The sequence below is a fragment of the Melospiza melodia genome, chromosome 17, assembly GCF_035770615.1.
Source record: "Melospiza melodia melodia isolate bMelMel2 chromosome 17, bMelMel2.pri, whole genome shotgun sequence".
Classification (NCBI taxonomy): Eukaryota; Metazoa; Chordata; class Aves; order Passeriformes; family Passerellidae; genus Melospiza; species Melospiza melodia.
The window spans coordinates 11,791,957-11,807,599 of NC_086210.1; the positions used below are offsets into that span (position 1 = coordinate 11,791,957).

A 15,643-nucleotide genomic window follows, 5' to 3' on the forward strand; every position below is an offset into this window, starting at 1 on the left:
GAATCCTAAGGGACTCATTACATCAGATAATTGGAGGCCATGATTGCACAAACCTCTCAGAAATCCAATGCAAAAGCACAACCCAAAGTCCTTTGAAGAACGTGCACTCCCTGGAAGCCCCCACAGGGCCATTGCTGAGCAAGGCTCCCCAGGGACTCCTTCCAGCAGATCCTTGAGGCCACTGGGATGTGGGCTAGGGGGAGATGCTGAGGGCAGGACAAGGGGCTGACAGTGCCCAGCCTGGCTGGGGCTGTGCCAGGAGGCCTCAGTGCCTCAGGACAAGGTGTCTCCTCACAGCCCTTGGTGGAACAGACCCTGCTGTGCCCCAGGGCAGCAAGACTTGGCTTCTCTTTGTCCCCACCTGTCATCACTGCCTCCAGTTCTCTGCTCTGCCTGGGGCCTGGGGACACTTTCTCAGTTGTGTCCCTCAGTGGGACCCACTAAAGGTACCAGGAACTTCGGAGTTTGGTTCCGACTGTGGATTCTTTAGAGGTTTCTTCATCTCCCTCTCAGGGACTGATGTTCAGGGCCTAAGCACAAAGCCCCAGAGGCTCATTAAAGTCCTGGTGCTGTGTCTGTGCTGCTGAGCTGGGCTGGGCTGCACCAGCAGGGCACAGACAGAGCTCACAGGGGCTCAGCACTGGCAGCTGTGGGATATCCCAGAGGGGGCTGTGCCACAGTGGCACCTCTGTGACTGTGTCATAGAGGCACAGAGCAGCTGTGATGTCAGAAAGGGGCTGTGTAACAGCACAGGGTGGGTTGGGTGAGGTCACAGATGGGGCTATGACATCACAGAGTCTGTAATGTGAGGTCATCAAGCAGCTACAGCATCATAGAGGGCACTATGTGACTTCACTGAGCAGGCTCTGATGGCTCAATTGTATGATATCATAGAGCAGGTTATGATGTCACATGGTGGTGATATGACTTCATAGAGTGGGCTGCAAGGTGACAGAGGAGACATCCTAGAGTGGGCTGTGACATCACAGGACAGGTTGTGTGACCTCACAGTGTCGACTGTAACATGTCTTAGGTTGCAATGCAAGATGTGACCAAAAGTATGTTATCTATCACTGGGAGGTAGTGTCACAATCCATCCTTATAAACCAGTTTCATGATGGTTCGTGGATTGATCTCAGGGTGCAAAAGAACCGACACGGTACAAGGGGTTGGCAGTGATAATCAAAACAAATGCACCTTTATTGAATGACTACAGCAAAATGCGGTAGAGGGATTAAGGGAGAGAAAAGATAGAGAGAAAGGAAAGAGAGAGAGAGGTGGGGGGGGGGATATAGCTACCAAATGTAGAGACGAAGTCCTTTGGTCCAGTCCAGTTGAGGATCTGCCTGTTACATTGGGGAGATCTCAAAATCTCTAGCTAACTCAGAGGTTTTTATTATGATAATTCTATTGAAAATTGGGGGCGGGGGGGGGATACAATAAGGAATAGACGTAACAGGTAATCTATGTTCTCAACAGTAAGCAAGAGTCATTGTCTTCTTGGTCCAGTGGTCACACCTGCTGCAGGCAAACATCTCCCTTTGGTCAGCTTGCCTCCCCCACACACCTCCCCCAGGATGGGGGTTTCAGTCCCAGTGCTTGGAAGGAGGAAAGGGGCCTTTTCACATAGGAGTTTCATGTCTCAGTCCTTGATGGAGAGGCTTCTGACATCTCAGTCTGTCTGTCACGGTGGTTGTAAAACAGGTGAGGGTCCTCTGTGGGAGACCACCCAAAACTGAGGAGAATTCCAGCCAGTCCGAGAGGTGGGACAGCTTCCAAGGCTATTGTTGCAAAAAGGACACAGAGCCCCCTTCATTGGGCTCAGTGTAGCATACAGCAAACAATACCTGTGAAGACAGTAACTTAGCACTGTGCTCTCCAGGTCTCAGGGCCTTTGGCATGTGACTTTCTCCTTCAGAGCCAGAGATTCCAGACAGGGGTGGTCTTCTCTTCAGTGGTCCCCAAATGACAATCATGAGGCAGATGAGGGAAAATTCGGACAGACTCTCACAGGTAAGGGGTGTTCTTTATCTTTTCCATGTCTCATCCCTCATAACTCTGAGGGCATATCTTCTGTTAATGGCCAGGATGTTAAAACCAGATGGGGCAGTTTTCTTTACCTCTTCCATGACCAATCCTCCCTCTGGGGAGATACCTTCTGTTAATGGGCCATTGAGCATCACTGCATGACTGATAAAATTGCATCATCGTATTGTGAGATGTTCCACCCATGGGTAAGGGCCAAGCATTCCTAACTGGATATAATGTTAGATGTGGAAAACCACAGCCAGCCTTTTCCCACTGGATCTTCAAAGGAAGGCCAGGAAGACCAGACTACTCCACCACTAGACTTTCAGAGGAAGACTACACCCTTCTGCAGGATGACTGCCTCAACAGAAGCACATCTGTCCCTCCAGGAGGACTGCAGCCACCATTTAATTGGACTGCAACCAACACCCTGGCCAACAGGGTCTCAGGTCATATTCTGACTCTGTCAGTGGGTTTTTTTGTATTACTACATTTGCATTTTAAATTTCCTGTTCTTCCTATTCCCATATCTTTGCCTGAGAGCTTCTTAATTTCAAAATTATAATAATTCGGAGGGAAGGGGTTTACATTTTCCATTTCAGGGAGGCTCCTACCTTCCTTACATCTGTCTTTTCAAACCAAGACAGATTCTGGTGCCCAATATGGGGCCTGAGGGCACAGATAGAAAAAATGTTGAGTAACCTAATTTTTTGTGTGTTGGATATAGAAATCTTGTTAGGTGGCACCAAGTGGTCCAGCTTACTCTGTTTTGGGTGGCATGTGGTCATGGCTATATTTCTCCTATTTGCAGGCCCTTATCTAAACATGAATCCTATAACTAAGGCTACTGTGGCTTTATGGGTTAATAACGTGAAGAATTAATGGATTTTTATCTTCCTCTCAAAGGAGGGCACATGGATTCAGAGCTATCATACACTAACTGTATGGCTTTGGGGTTACTTTAATAATGATACTTACTGTGAAGAAATGACACCAGGGGAAATTTTCTCCCAACCCTTCACCCAGCTCTTTGGGTCTGCCCCACCAGTTTTCAAAGAGTTCAAATCTTCTCTAAATGCTAATGATATCATACAGGGGCTGGTGTTGCTGATATGCCTGTTCTATTAAGCATTCAGAGATAAGGGAAGATTGACTTGGATAAGCACCCTGATTCCTACCCCAGAAACTAGGGATGATGCCCCAGAGCCTTACCCTGCCCCACAGCCCACCCCAGAAATTAATCACCCGGATTGGGTGGAGTTTCTGGTAAAGGAGACGGGCCAGATGCTGAAGGAGCACATTTCCCCAGATGGTGAGAAACCCTCCCCTTGCCTCAAAGAGGGAGAGCCTGATAGTGCAGCCACTGAAGCCACAGATGTTACAACCATCCAGGTTCCAGCTGTACCACAAGGGCAGCCCCAGACAGCAGCAGTCACCCCTGTGGAAATGAGGAAGTCTAACATGAAATCAGAGCACCCAGATAATGGTAAATATAAGAAAGGAGAGCCCCCACAACTTGCAGGGGAGCAGGTTGAGATCATCTCCAAGTCCCTGACATATGAAAGTCTCCATAATCTGCACAAAGACATTGTACAATGGGAACGTGAGGCTTACAGAACCTGGTTACTGGTCTGGAACCTTACGGGTACAGGTGTGCAACTGGATGGTGGTGAGGCAAAGAATTTGGGACCCCTGACACAGGACTCAGGTGTGAATCAGGTTTTCGTAAGCCAGGGTCCCTTTCCCTCAGGGAGCAGCTTTTAATGAGTGTCAGAGAGAGGTTTGTCCACAGACAGAAAATGCAGGAGCACCATGATAGAATGTACTGGAAGACCCTTGAGGAAGGGATCCAAGAGCTGAGAGAAGTGGCAGTATTGGAGGTACTCTTTGGGAGGGATGGACAGCATGATAATGACCACGACAAGGTCAGGTGCACAGGCAAATGCTGTGGAGTCTGGCAAATCTGGGGCCATCCCAATACATCACCTTCATTGCAACAATTAATGCCGATACCAACCGAGAGACAGTGGGTTCTGTAGCCAACAAGCTTAGAAACTGTGAGAGTGTGATCAATGACCCCATGCAGGATCATGTCTCTGCTGTGGTTAAGAGTCTCCAAGAGGACATAAGGGAGATGAGGGAGGAGGTGAGGAGGAACAGTTCCCACATTGCACCAGTGCGAGTCACAGGCCCCAGAGTCAGAGCCCAACGTTCCCCAGAGAGAGAGGGTACAGCCCGCAGGCTGAGCTGTGGTTTTTTCTGCGTGACCATGGGGAAGACATGGGAATGGTGGGATGGAAAACCCACTTCTGTCCTGGCAGCATGGGTGCACCAGCTCAAGGAGGTAAACATTAAGCAAGTGATGTTCTACCGAAGTGAAAGCCTTCATTGACCAAGCTGCCATGTATGATCTGTCATATCTCCTTGAAGGAACCTCTAGTATGTATGCCCAGGAAAGAAGTAAAAACCAGGCCTAGAGGGGCCCTGCCTCTAGCCAATAAGAGGCACAGGAAAACTGGGTCTTTTGGATGGTGTGGATTGATAACCTGGCACATCAGAGCCACAGAAATATGGCTCTGAAGTGTTAGTTGATACTGATGCACAGCGTACCCTGATACTATCAGGACATGTGGGGGCAGAACCCGTTTCCACTGCCGGGGTGATGGGGGGATCAAAGCAATTGACTCTGATGGAAGTTGAGGTGAGCCTGACTGGGAAGGAGTGGCAGAAATTCCTAATGTGAGTGGCCCAGAGGCCCCGTGTATTCTGGGCATAGACTTCCTCCGGAATGGCTTTACAAAGACCCAAAGGGACTCAGGTGGGCTTTTGGAATAGCTGCTGTAGAGACGGAGAACATGAAGCAGTTGAACACCTTGCCTGGACTATGAAAAGATCCATCTGCAGTAGGACTCCTGAAGGTGGAAGAGCAATGAGTGCCGACTGCCACCTTTGACCGTGCACCGCTGGTAGTATCAAATGAATCAAGATGCTGTGATCCCCATCCACAGAATGATCTGTGAGCTTGAGAGCCAAGGGGTGGTCATTATGGCCCACTCACCCCTCAACAGCCCCATCTGGCCTGTGTGCAATTCTGACAGAGAATGGAGATTGACTGTGGACTCTCCTGCCTTAAATAAAGCGACTCTACCGCTGAGCGCTGCTGGGCCGGACATGCTGGAACTCCAGTATGAGCTGGAGTCCAAGGCAGCAGAGTGGTACGCCACTGTTAGCATTGCTAATGCATTTCTCTCCATTCCTCCGGCTGCAGAATGCAGGCCCCAGTTTGCTTTCACCTGGAGTGGCGTGCAGTGCACCTGGAAATGCCTGCTGCAGGGGTGGAAACACAGCCCCACCATCTGCCATGGACTGATCCAGGCTGCACTGGAAAAGGGTGAAACTCCAGAACACCTGCAGTACAGGGATGGCATCATTGTGTGGGGGAACACAGCAATGGAAGTATTTCAGAAAGGAGAAAAAATCATCCAGAATCTACTGGAGGCCAGGTTTGCCATCAAGAAGAGCAAAGTCAAGGGACCTGCCTGAGAGATCCAGTTCCTGGGAGTGAAGTGGCAAGATGGACGGCGTCAGATTTCCACTCAGATCATCAGTAAGATCACCGTGATGTCTCCACCAACCAGCAAAAGGGAAACACCCGCTTTCCTAGGCACCATAGGCTTTTGGAGAATGCACATTCCTGAGTACAGTCAGATCGTGAGCCCTCTCTACCAGGTCACTCGCAAGAAGTACAATTTCCACTGGGGCCCAAAGCAGCAACAAGCTTTTACCCAGATTAAGCAGGAGATCGCTCATGTGGTAGCCCTTGGCCCATTTAGGACTGGACCAGATGTAAGGAATGTTCTTTGCTCTGCAGCTTGTCCTGGTGCCTTTGGCAGAAGGTGCCTGGGGAGACTCGAGGCCAATCACTGGGAGTGCTTCTGTAACTTCTGGAGCTGAAGTTACAGAGGGTCCACAGCCATCTACACTCCCACAGAGAAGGAAATCTTGGCTGTCTGTGAAGGAGTCCAGGCTGCCTCAGAGGTGACTGGCACAGAAGCACAACTCCTCCTGGCACCCTGACTACCAGTGCTGGGGTGGATGTTTAAAGGAAAGGTTCCCACCACCCACCCTGCCACTGACGCTATATGGAGGAAATGGATTGCTGTTATCACACAGTGCACCCGTATAGGAAACCTGAATCATCCTGGGATTTCGGGGATAATTACAAACTGGCTGGAAGGTGAAAACTTTGGTCTCGCTGATGAAGAGGAGCAGGAACAAGTTACAAGGGCTGAAGAAGCTCCACGATACAACCAACCACCACCAGAGGAAACACAATACGCTCTTTTCACTGACGGTTCCTCTCACATCATAGGGATGAACCGGAAGTGGAAAGCAGCCGTATGGAGCCCCACATGACAGGCTGCACAAGCTACCGAAGGAGAAGGTGGATCAAGTCAGCTTGCTGAACTCAAGGCCGTTCAGTTGCCCCAGGACATTGCTAAGAGAGAGAAATGGCCAAAGCTCTACCTCTACACTGATTCATGGATGATAGCCAATGCTCTGTGGGGATGGCTGGAGAGGTGGAAAAAGGCTAACTGGCAGTGTAGAGGAAAACCAATTTGGGCTGCTGATGAGTGGAAAGACATTGCTACCAGGGTAGGGAGGCTACCTGTGAAAGTCCACCATGTAGATGCCCATGTACCCAAGAGTAGAGCTAATGAGGAGCACTGAAACAATGAGCAGGTAGACCAGACTGCAAAGATAGGGGTGTCCAAGATAGACTTAAATTGGGAACATAAGGGAGAGTTATTCCTAGCTGGATGGGCCCATGATGTCTCAGGCCATCAGGGCAGAGATGCCATCTGTAAGTGGGCACGAGACCGAGGGGTGGATCTAACCATGGACAGTATTTCTCAGGTTATCCACGACTGCGAGATGTGTGCTGCCATCAAGCAGGCCAAGCCCCTATGGTGTTGGGAAAGATGAAAGTTTGGCAAGAAAGTCTCACAGATATGTATGCTTAGCAGAAAGATTTTTAAATGTAGAGTCTGATGAAGGAATGGAGATGGAAGCAAGTTTTGATATAGAAGAAAACAATTGATAAAACAGTCTTACTGGATAACTAAGATGGCAAAGGGTATGTTAGTGAGAAGGGGGTTTTTATGACTTAGAGCAAAGGATAAACTCACCTCAAACAAACAGATGTTTTTACCAAGGAGAAAGATAGCACAGGCAAACAAGCCTGCTGATGTTGCAAGTAGAAAAAAAGGTCTCCAGATTTTCCACTGCAAGAAAACTGAAAAACAACTTCTAGCTTAAACTGTAATGTACTAACTTTTAGTGATTGGAGAATACCAACATGAATATGGTAATTATAGCAGTAATGACAGGCTACAGATAATAGTTAAGGTATAGGTTGGTTCTACTGTATTAAGATGCTCAGCAAAGAAAAGTATATAATGCAATGCAACCAAAACCAAAGGGTCTCCAGGCCTGCCTGTAGCAGGAGCTGACAGCTGCAGGTACAGGCTCTGTCGCCCACAACCCTGGACTGCTGTAACATCTTAGAATAAACTGCATTTTGAAGAGCCACCTGGAGTCCCACATCCCTCATTTCGGCTCTTACACCTGAGGACCCTGATTGGAATTTTGACCTGATTGAGGTGGATGCACGCCAAGCCCTTGAGCAGAGTTCTGGCCTGCCAAGTGATTGTTTGCAGGGCTATTTGCCACCACGGTGCACTGTTTTTAACAGGGCCTGGTTAAGGGGGCGATGGACCTGTGTGCTTGCACCTGCTTTGCGACAACAGCCCAGGAATTTTCCCACCTCTTGGCCCAATGAACTTGCTAGAGCAACTTTGGTGGTCCTCCCCATGGAAAATCCTTTGTCTGTTTCACTACCACCATGATGAACAGAGATTGAAGCCCCTCTGCCAAGGACTGAGACTGAGACCCCTATAATTCTGACACAGTGCGCTGACCAGATAGAAGTGAGCAAAAACGTAGTGGCCAAGGGCCTTGTTGGAGACAGACAGGTACTGTGGGGACAGGGACATGGGGCTGGAGGTGGCCCTGTGGTACCTCAGTGTCCCCACATCCCCTCCATCGCCCTGAGAATCTTCATGTCCCCAAACCACCACTGTGTCCGCAACCCCTCCCAGTGTCCCCATGGCACCTCCTTGAGGGAATATGCAGGGTGCTCCAGGAGGTCCTGATGTCCCCAGCCTCTCCTGGTGTCCTCAATCCTGCCTGGTATCCCTTTGCCACCTTCTAAAGGGGGTAGACCACATGCTCCAGGAGGTCCCCTTGTCCTCAAGCCCCACAATGCCCCCAACTCCCCCGATGTCCCCAACCCCTCCCAGTATCCCCATGCCACCTTCTTGAGGACAAAGGCCAGGTGCTTCAGGAGGTTCCTGCAGGTGATGGCCTGGGTGTCATTGGTGCCGTCTTTGTAGCCCAACAGGTGCTTGAAGGCCAGCACCAGCTGGTTGCTGAGCCTGAACAGGATCAGCTTGGGTACAAAGGCCACCACCTCTGTCACCACATGTCCTGTCATGGTGACAATGGTGAGTTTTGTCCCAAAACAGTGACACCCCATGCTTGGGAACAAAGTCCTCCATGGTCAGGCCCTGTCCCACCCTGGCAACACCATCATGTTTCACCCAAAAGCAGTGTCACTCTATGGTTTGGGACAAAGGCCACCACTGCCATCAGCTCCTTTCTCACCACAGTGATGCTGCCATGCTTTGTCCCAGGACACCCCAGCATCCCTTTCAAAGTGTCCCCCTGTCTCCGTGCTCCCTCCCTGGTATCCCAGTCCCCCGTGCTACTGTCCCCAGTGTCCCCACCTGCCATCCCCACTGTCCCAGCTCGCTGTCTACTGGGACCAAAGCCGCCTCGGATGTGCTGTACCTGGGGCCGCAGCTCAGCAGCCACTTGGTCTCTGGGGACACCCGCCGATGTCACCTCAGTCTGGTGTCCCCGCTGCTCGGTGTCATCCCGTGTCCTGGGATCACCCCTGTCCCGGTGTCCCCCCTACACGGTGTCACTCCCCGGTCTGTGTCCCCCTCGGTCCGGTGCCACTCCTCTCTTCCGGTGTCCCCACTGCCCAGTCCACAGTGTCCCCTGCCTCCGTTAAACCCCCAGTCAGGACTCCCTGTCCCCGGTGTCACCCTCGTCCCCGTGTCCCCCCACCCTGTTCTGGTGTCTCCTCCGCTCGCCGTCCCCTCTGCCCACAGGGCAGGGGCACAGCGTCCCCTGGAGCCGTTAACTTCCCCGGCCCGGGCCTCGGTGTCCCCCCACCCGAGTGTCGCTCCTGTTCCCGGCCGCTCCTCGCCCAGGTGTCACCCCGCTTCCGCCCGCCTCCCAGCACTCCCATTGCCCGTGTCCCTCTTGCCCGGTTCCCATCCCTGTCCCGTTCCCGGTCCCATTCCTGTATTTCCAGTCCCATTCCCGGTTCCAGGCACCCGGTCCCTGTTCCCATTCCCAGTCGCAATTCCGGTCCCGGCTCCTGTCCGCATTGCCAATCCCAGTCCCGTATTCCCTGCGGCATTCCCGCCCCCTGCCCCCTCTCACCGCACGCCGCCGCCATCGCTCCGGCCCTCACGTGACCGAGGAAACCCCACGGTGCTCCCGCCCACCAATCCCAGTGCGCGATCTCTCCTGTATTTGCGTAACCACGCCCTTCGGTTTGGCCCCGCCCACCGCCGCCTGAAGCCGCCTCCAGGCGCTGTTTCCTTCCAGTTCCCTCCCAGTGCTCCCAATAAAAGCGGCAATGGCAGGGAAGCGCTCCCAATTCCTTCCCGCGGCTCTCAGGATCGCTTCCACTGCCGCGCGGACCGAGGCCGCTATGGGAACCCCACCCTAGGGCAGAGCACGGCGCCTTTTGGGTGCCGGCACTGCCCGGGCCGGGCTGGGGGCGGAGGAGGAGCGGGAGGAAGAGGCGGGACAGAGAAAGAGGAAAAGGAAGAAGACGAGCAGGAACTGGAGAAAGAGACGGGCAAGGAAGAGCAGCAGCGTCAGCAACATGACGCGGTTCCCCCGCTCAGGCCGCAGCTCCCCCGGCTCCTGCTGCATCGCCCACCTCGCCTCCAGAACCCGCAGGTGAGTGGGGAACGGGAGCTCGCCCCAAATCCATCGGGGGGGTCTCCGGGAGAGTTTTATTTGTGGGGAAGGGATCTTAGGATCTTCCAGGACCCAAAAGCTGAGTCACAAATAACCCTTGGGGAAGTCCCGCGTGCCCTGTCCCTGCGGGCAGAGAGGCGATCTCGGGTTTGGGGATCCCAGGGAAAGCCGGGGGGAACGCGGGAGCCCCGGAGGGGGGAGAGCACAAAGGGGCGATCACACAGCTGGGATACCCCGGCAGCCTGGAGGGTTGAAGGAAGCGAGAGATGAGCGGGCTCCGGGCCCCCCGAGGCTGAAAGGGGCGCTGACTTCTGCAGCTGCACTTGGGCAGCGGGACCATCAAAGCCAACACACTCAGCCCTTGTTTTCACGCCTAAAGCAGGATTTCCCGTTCCTAAACCTTGGCCGGATGGAGGAAGAGGAGGCTGAGAGGAAGAGGAAGATGGCCTGGGAGCCCCAGGCAGGTGAGGAGGAAGTCAGGGCCCTTTCCCCCTCTGTCCTGCTCCATCTCCCAGCCCAGCATGGCCCCTGGCTGCAGGACAACCCTGTTGCCAAAGCTGTCCTGCTTGGGACGCACTGGGGGGGAATCTCATTGCCCTTCCGTGTGGCATGGAGGCAAATCCCATCCTCTCCTTGTCCTTCCTCTCCCCAGGCACTGAGCTGAGGGCGGAGACCAGGGAGGATGAGTCACCACAGCAGAATCTCGTGGATGAGGCCATTTTGAGCAGCTCCACAGCACAGGAATCTAACGGGGAAGAAAAGTCCTGGAGATCCCTCACGAGGAGGGGCTGCAAACGCAGATCACGGGGATCTGAGGAGGAAAGACCCACCCTGGGCGGGGAAGGTGGCCAGAGCTCAGAGTTGGGGGTCCCCGAGCAGCTTCAGGATGGGAAGAAGTCCTACAGGTGTGGGGAATGTGGGAAGAGCTTCAGCCGAAGCTCAGCCCTGATCCGCCACCAAAGGATCCACACTGGAGAAAGGCCCCATGAGTGTGGGCAGTGTGGGAAGAGCTGCAGAGATAACTTTGACCTGATCAACCACCAGAGGAGCCACACGGGGGAACGGCCGTATGAGTGTGGGGAATGTGGGAAGAGCTTTCAGAGAAGCTCCACTCTTCTGAAGCATCAGCGGACACACACAGATGAGAGGCCCTATGAGTGTCCCAAATGTGGGAAGAGGTTTCAGACAAGCTCCCATCTGCTCACACACGAGCGGATTCACACAGATGAGAGGCCCTTCCGCTGCCCCGACTGCATGAAGGGCTTCAAATATAACCCCGACCTCATCAAGCACCGGCGCATCCACACCGGGGAGAGGCCCTACGAGTGTCCCGAGTGTGGGAAAAGATTCACCCAGAAGTCGAACCTGATTGTCCACAAGAGGATCCACACCGGCGAGAGGCCCTATGAGTGTGGGCTGTGTGGGAAGAGATTCAGCCAGAGCTCTGAACTGATGCTTCACCAGAGGATCCACACTGGGGAACGGCCTTACGAGTGTCCCGACTGTGGGAAGACCTACAGCCGGAGTGATCACCTGATGATCCACCAGAGGAGCCACACTGGGGAGCGGCCCTACGAGTGTGGGGAGTGTGGGAAGAGGTTTCAAAGCAGCTCAGATGTCCTCGTACATCAGCGCATTCATACAGATGAGAGGCCCTTCCGCTGCCCTGACTGCGGGAAGGGCTTCAAGCACAACTCCACCCTGGTCACCCACCAGCGCATCCACACTGGGGAGAGGCCCTACAAATGTCCCCAGTGTGGGAAGACCTTCAGCCAGAGGTCAGCTTTGACCCAACACGAATGGAGGCACCACTCGGAAAGCCCTGTGAGTGCCCCAAGTGTGCCCCAAGTGTGCACTGCTACAGTTCCCCAAGTGTGCACTGCTGCAGTTCCCCAGGTGTGCACTGTTACAGTTCCATACCCCGTGGCAGTGTTTGTGCTGCATGCTGTCCAGTGGGCAGAGCCTCAGTGATCTGTGGTGCTGGTAAGCTGTGTTGGGAAGACACCTGGCTGGGGGCTCTACCTCTTAATGGCTCCATGTAGCCTTGATTATCTTTTAATTTCTCTCTGTCCTTTCAAAACACCCCAAACCAGGATAAAAATAAAAACATTGAACTAAGACAAGGATGAGGACATGTGGGGATCTTCCAGAGGATGTGGGGGCTGCTATGTTCCAGGGAGTTGAGGGTTCCTGGGTGGGACTTGGGGGCTGCTCTGGGCTTTGGGCACCCCAGGCTGAGTGACTCTGGCTGCACTGGGAGAGCATGGCAGAGTTTCTTGGGTAGCTGATCAAGGACCCCCTGCCCTGGAACTGTCCCCATGACTCCCTGTCCTGGTTCCCCACGTCACCTGTCCACGATCCGCCTCTCCCTGCTGTCACTCCCCTTGCTCCCCACCCGTTCCCATGTCACGGCACTTCTTGTCTCGTTCAGCTCCCATCCCAGTCTGGATCCCGTTCCCAGTCTCATTCCCCGTCCCGGTCCACTATTTGTCTGGTTGCCGTTCCCATATTCCCAGGCCCATATTCCGGGTCCCACTACCGATTGTGCGTCCGTTCCCATATTTCCCTTTCTATGTTCCCAGTCCCATTCCTGTATTCCCGTTTGCGATCCTGGTCTCATCTTCCTAATCCCCATCTCATATTCTCTCTCCAGTTGCGGTTTCCATATTCCCTGTTCTGGTCCCATATTCCCATTCCCGCTCCCTGTCGCCATTCCCGCTCCCTGTCCCCTCTCACCGCACGCCGCCGCCATCGCTCCGGCCCTCACGTGACCGAGGAAACGCCGCGCTGCTCCCGCCCACCAATCCCAGTGCGCGATCTCTCCTGTATTTGCGTAACCACGCCCTTCGGTTTGGCCCCGCCCACCGCCGCCTGAAGCCGCCTCCAGGCGCTGTTTCCTTCCAGTTCCCTCCCAGTGGGACTGGCAGGGAAAGCGCTCCCAATTCCTTCCCGCGGCTCTCGGGATCGCTCTCACTGCCGCGCGGGGCGGGGCCGCTATGGGAACCCCACCCTAGGGCAGAGCGCGGCGCCTTTTGGGTGCCGGCACCGCCCGGGCCGGGCTGGGAGCGGAGGAGGAGCGGGAGGAAGAGGCGGGACAGAGAAAGAGGAAAAGGAAGAAGACGAGCAGGAACTGGAGAAAGAGACGGGCAAGGAAGAGCAGCAGCATCAGCAACACGACGCGGTTCCCCCGCTCAGGCCGCAGCTCCCCCGGCTCCTGCTGCATCGCCCTCCTCGCCTCCAGAACCCGCAGGTGAGTGGGGAGCGGGAGCTCGCCCCAAATCCATCGGGGGGGGTCTCTGGGAGAGGTTTTTTTTGTGAGGAAGGGATCTTAGGATCTTCCAGGACCCAAAAGCTGAGTCACAAATAACCCTTGGGGAAGTCCCGCGTGCCCTGTCCCTGCGGGCAGAGAGGCGATCTCGGATTTGGGGATCCCAGGGAAAGCCGGGGGGAACGCGGGAGCCCCGGAGGGGGGAGAGCACAAAGGGGCGATCACACAGCTGGGATACCCCGGCAGCCTGGAGGGTTGAAGGAAGCGAGAGATGAGCGGGTTCCGGGCCCCCCGAGGCTGAAAGGGGCGCTGACTTCTGCAGCTGCACTTGGGCAGCGGGACCATCAAAGCCAACACACTCAGCCCTTTTTTTCACGCCCAAAGCAGGATTTCCCGTTCCTAAACCTTGGCCGGATGGAGGAAGAGGAGGTTGCGAGGAAGAGGAAGATGGCCTGGGAGCCCCAGGCAGGTGAGGAGGAAGTCAGGGCCCTTTCCCCCTCTGTCCTGCTCCATCTCCCAGCCCAGCATGGCCCCTGGCTGCAGGACAACCCTGTTGCCAAAGTTGTCCTGCTTGGGACGCACTGGGGGGGGAATCTCCTTGCCCTTCCGTGTGGCATGGAGGCAAATCCCATCTTCTCCTTGTCCTTCCTCTCCCCAGGCACTGAGCTGAGGGCGGAGACCAGGGAGGATGAGTCACCACAGCAGAATCTCGTGGATGAGGCCATTTTGAGCAGCTCCACAGCACAGGAATCTAACGGGGAAGAAAAGTCCTGGAGATCCCTCACGAGGAGGGGCTGCAAACGCAGATCACGGGGATCTGAGGAGGAAAGACCCACCCTGGGCGGGGAAGGTGGCCAGAGCTCAGAGTTGGGGGTCCCCGAGCAGCTTCAGGATGGGAAGAAGTCCTACAGGTGTGGGGAATGTGGGAAGAGCTTCAGCCGAAGCTCAGCCCTGATCCGCCACCAAAGGATCCACACTGGAGAAAGGCCCCATGAGTGTGGGCAGTGTGGGAAGAGCTGCAGAGATAACTTTGACCTGATCAACCACCAGAGGAGCCACACGGGGGAACGGCCGTATGAGTGTGGGGAATGTGGGAAGAGCTTTCAGAGAAGCTCCACTCTTCTGAAGCATCAGCGGACACACACAGATGAGAGGCCCTATGAGTGTCCCAAATGTGGGAAGAGGTTTCAGACAAGCTCCCATCTGCTCACACACGAGCGGATTCACACAGATGAGAGGCCCTTCCGCTGCCCCGACTGCATGAAGGGCTTCAAATATAACCCCGACCTCATCAAGCACCGGCGCATCCACACCGGGGAGAGGCCCTACGAGTGTCCCGAGTGTGGGAAAAGATTCACCCAGAAGTCGAACCTGATTGTCCACAAGAGGATCCACACCGGCGAGAGGCCCTATGAGTGTGGGCTGTGTGGGAAGAGATTCAGCCAGAGCTCTGAACTGATGCTTCACCAGAGGATCCACACTGGGGAACGGCCTTACGAGTGTCCCGACTGTGGGAAGACCTACAGCCGGAGTGATCACCTGATGATCCACCAGAGGAGCCACACTGGGGAGCGGCCCTACGAGTGTGGGGAGTGTGGGAAGAGGTTTCAAAGCAGCTCAGATGTCCTCGTACATCAGCGCATTCATACAGATGAGAGGCCCTTCCGCTGCCCTGACTGCGGGAAGGGCTTCAAGCACAACTCCACCCTGGTCACCCACCAGCGCATCCACACTGGGGAGAGGCCCTACAAATGTCCCCAGTGTGGGAAGACCTTCAGCCAGAGGTCAGCTTTGACCCAACACGAATGGAGGCACCACTCGGAAAGCCCTGTGAGTGCCCCAAGTGTGCCCCAAGTGTGCACTGCTACAGTTCCCCAAGTGTGCACTGCTGCAGTTCCCCAGGTGTGCACTGTTACAGTTCCATACCCTGTGGCAGTGTTTGTGCTGCATGCTGTCCAGTGGGCAGAGCCTCAGTGATCTGTGGTGCTGGTAAGCTGTGTTGGGAAGACACCTGGCTGGGGGCTCTACCTCTTAATGGCTCCATGTAGCCTTGATTATCTTTTAATTTCTCTCTGTCCTTTCAAAACACCCCAAACCAGGATAAAAATAAAAACATTGAACTAAGACAAGGATGAGGACATGTGGGGATCTTCCAGAGGATGTGGGGGCTGCTATGTTCCAGGGAGTTGAGGGTTCCTGGGTGGGACTTGGGGGCTGCTCTGG

General features: G+C 54.5%; 1 protein-coding gene and 1 long non-coding RNA gene across 2 annotated transcripts; one reads left to right on the forward strand and one right to left on the reverse strand.

Moving 5' to 3' along the window:
• Nucleotides 1–1,169: 1,169 nt before the first annotated feature.
• Nucleotides 1,170–8,346, reverse strand: LOC134426009 (uncharacterized). Its single transcript, XR_010029827.1, has 2 exons — nt 7,218–8,346; nt 1,170–3,466 (listed from the first exon to the last, which is right to left on the reverse strand). It is a non-coding gene; the product is annotated as an uncharacterized LOC134426009 (long non-coding RNA).
• A 1,234-nt stretch (nt 8,347–9,580) lies between these two features.
• Nucleotides 9,581–15,549, forward strand: LOC134426007 (zinc finger protein 271-like). Its single transcript, XM_063171000.1, has 4 exons — nt 9,581–10,131; nt 10,535–10,616; nt 10,805–11,930; nt 14,281–15,549. Exons 2-4 carry the CDS (start codon nt 10,562–10,564, stop codon nt 15,395–15,397), a joined length of 2,298 nt encoding a protein of 765 aa, XP_063027070.1. The 5' UTR covers nt 9,581–10,131; nt 10,535–10,561; the 3' UTR covers nt 15,398–15,549.
• The last annotated feature ends 94 nt before the right edge of the window (nt 15,550–15,643 follow it).

Excerpts from the sequence above, each read along its gene's own strand:
- LOC134426007 (XM_063171000.1), top strand. The coding sequence starts at position 10,562 with ATGGAGGAAGAGGAGGCTGAGAGGAAGAGGAAGATGGCCTGGGAGCCC. Across the intron at positions 10,617-10,804 it reads GGCCTGGGAGCCCCAGGCAG|GCACTGAGCTGAGGGCGGAG; the intron begins GTGAGGAGGAAG and ends TCCTCTCCCCAG. Across the intron at positions 11,931-14,280 it reads GGGAAGACCTTCAGCCAGAG|CTCAGAGTTGGGGGTCCCCG; the intron begins GTCAGCTTTGAC and ends AGGTGGCCAGAG.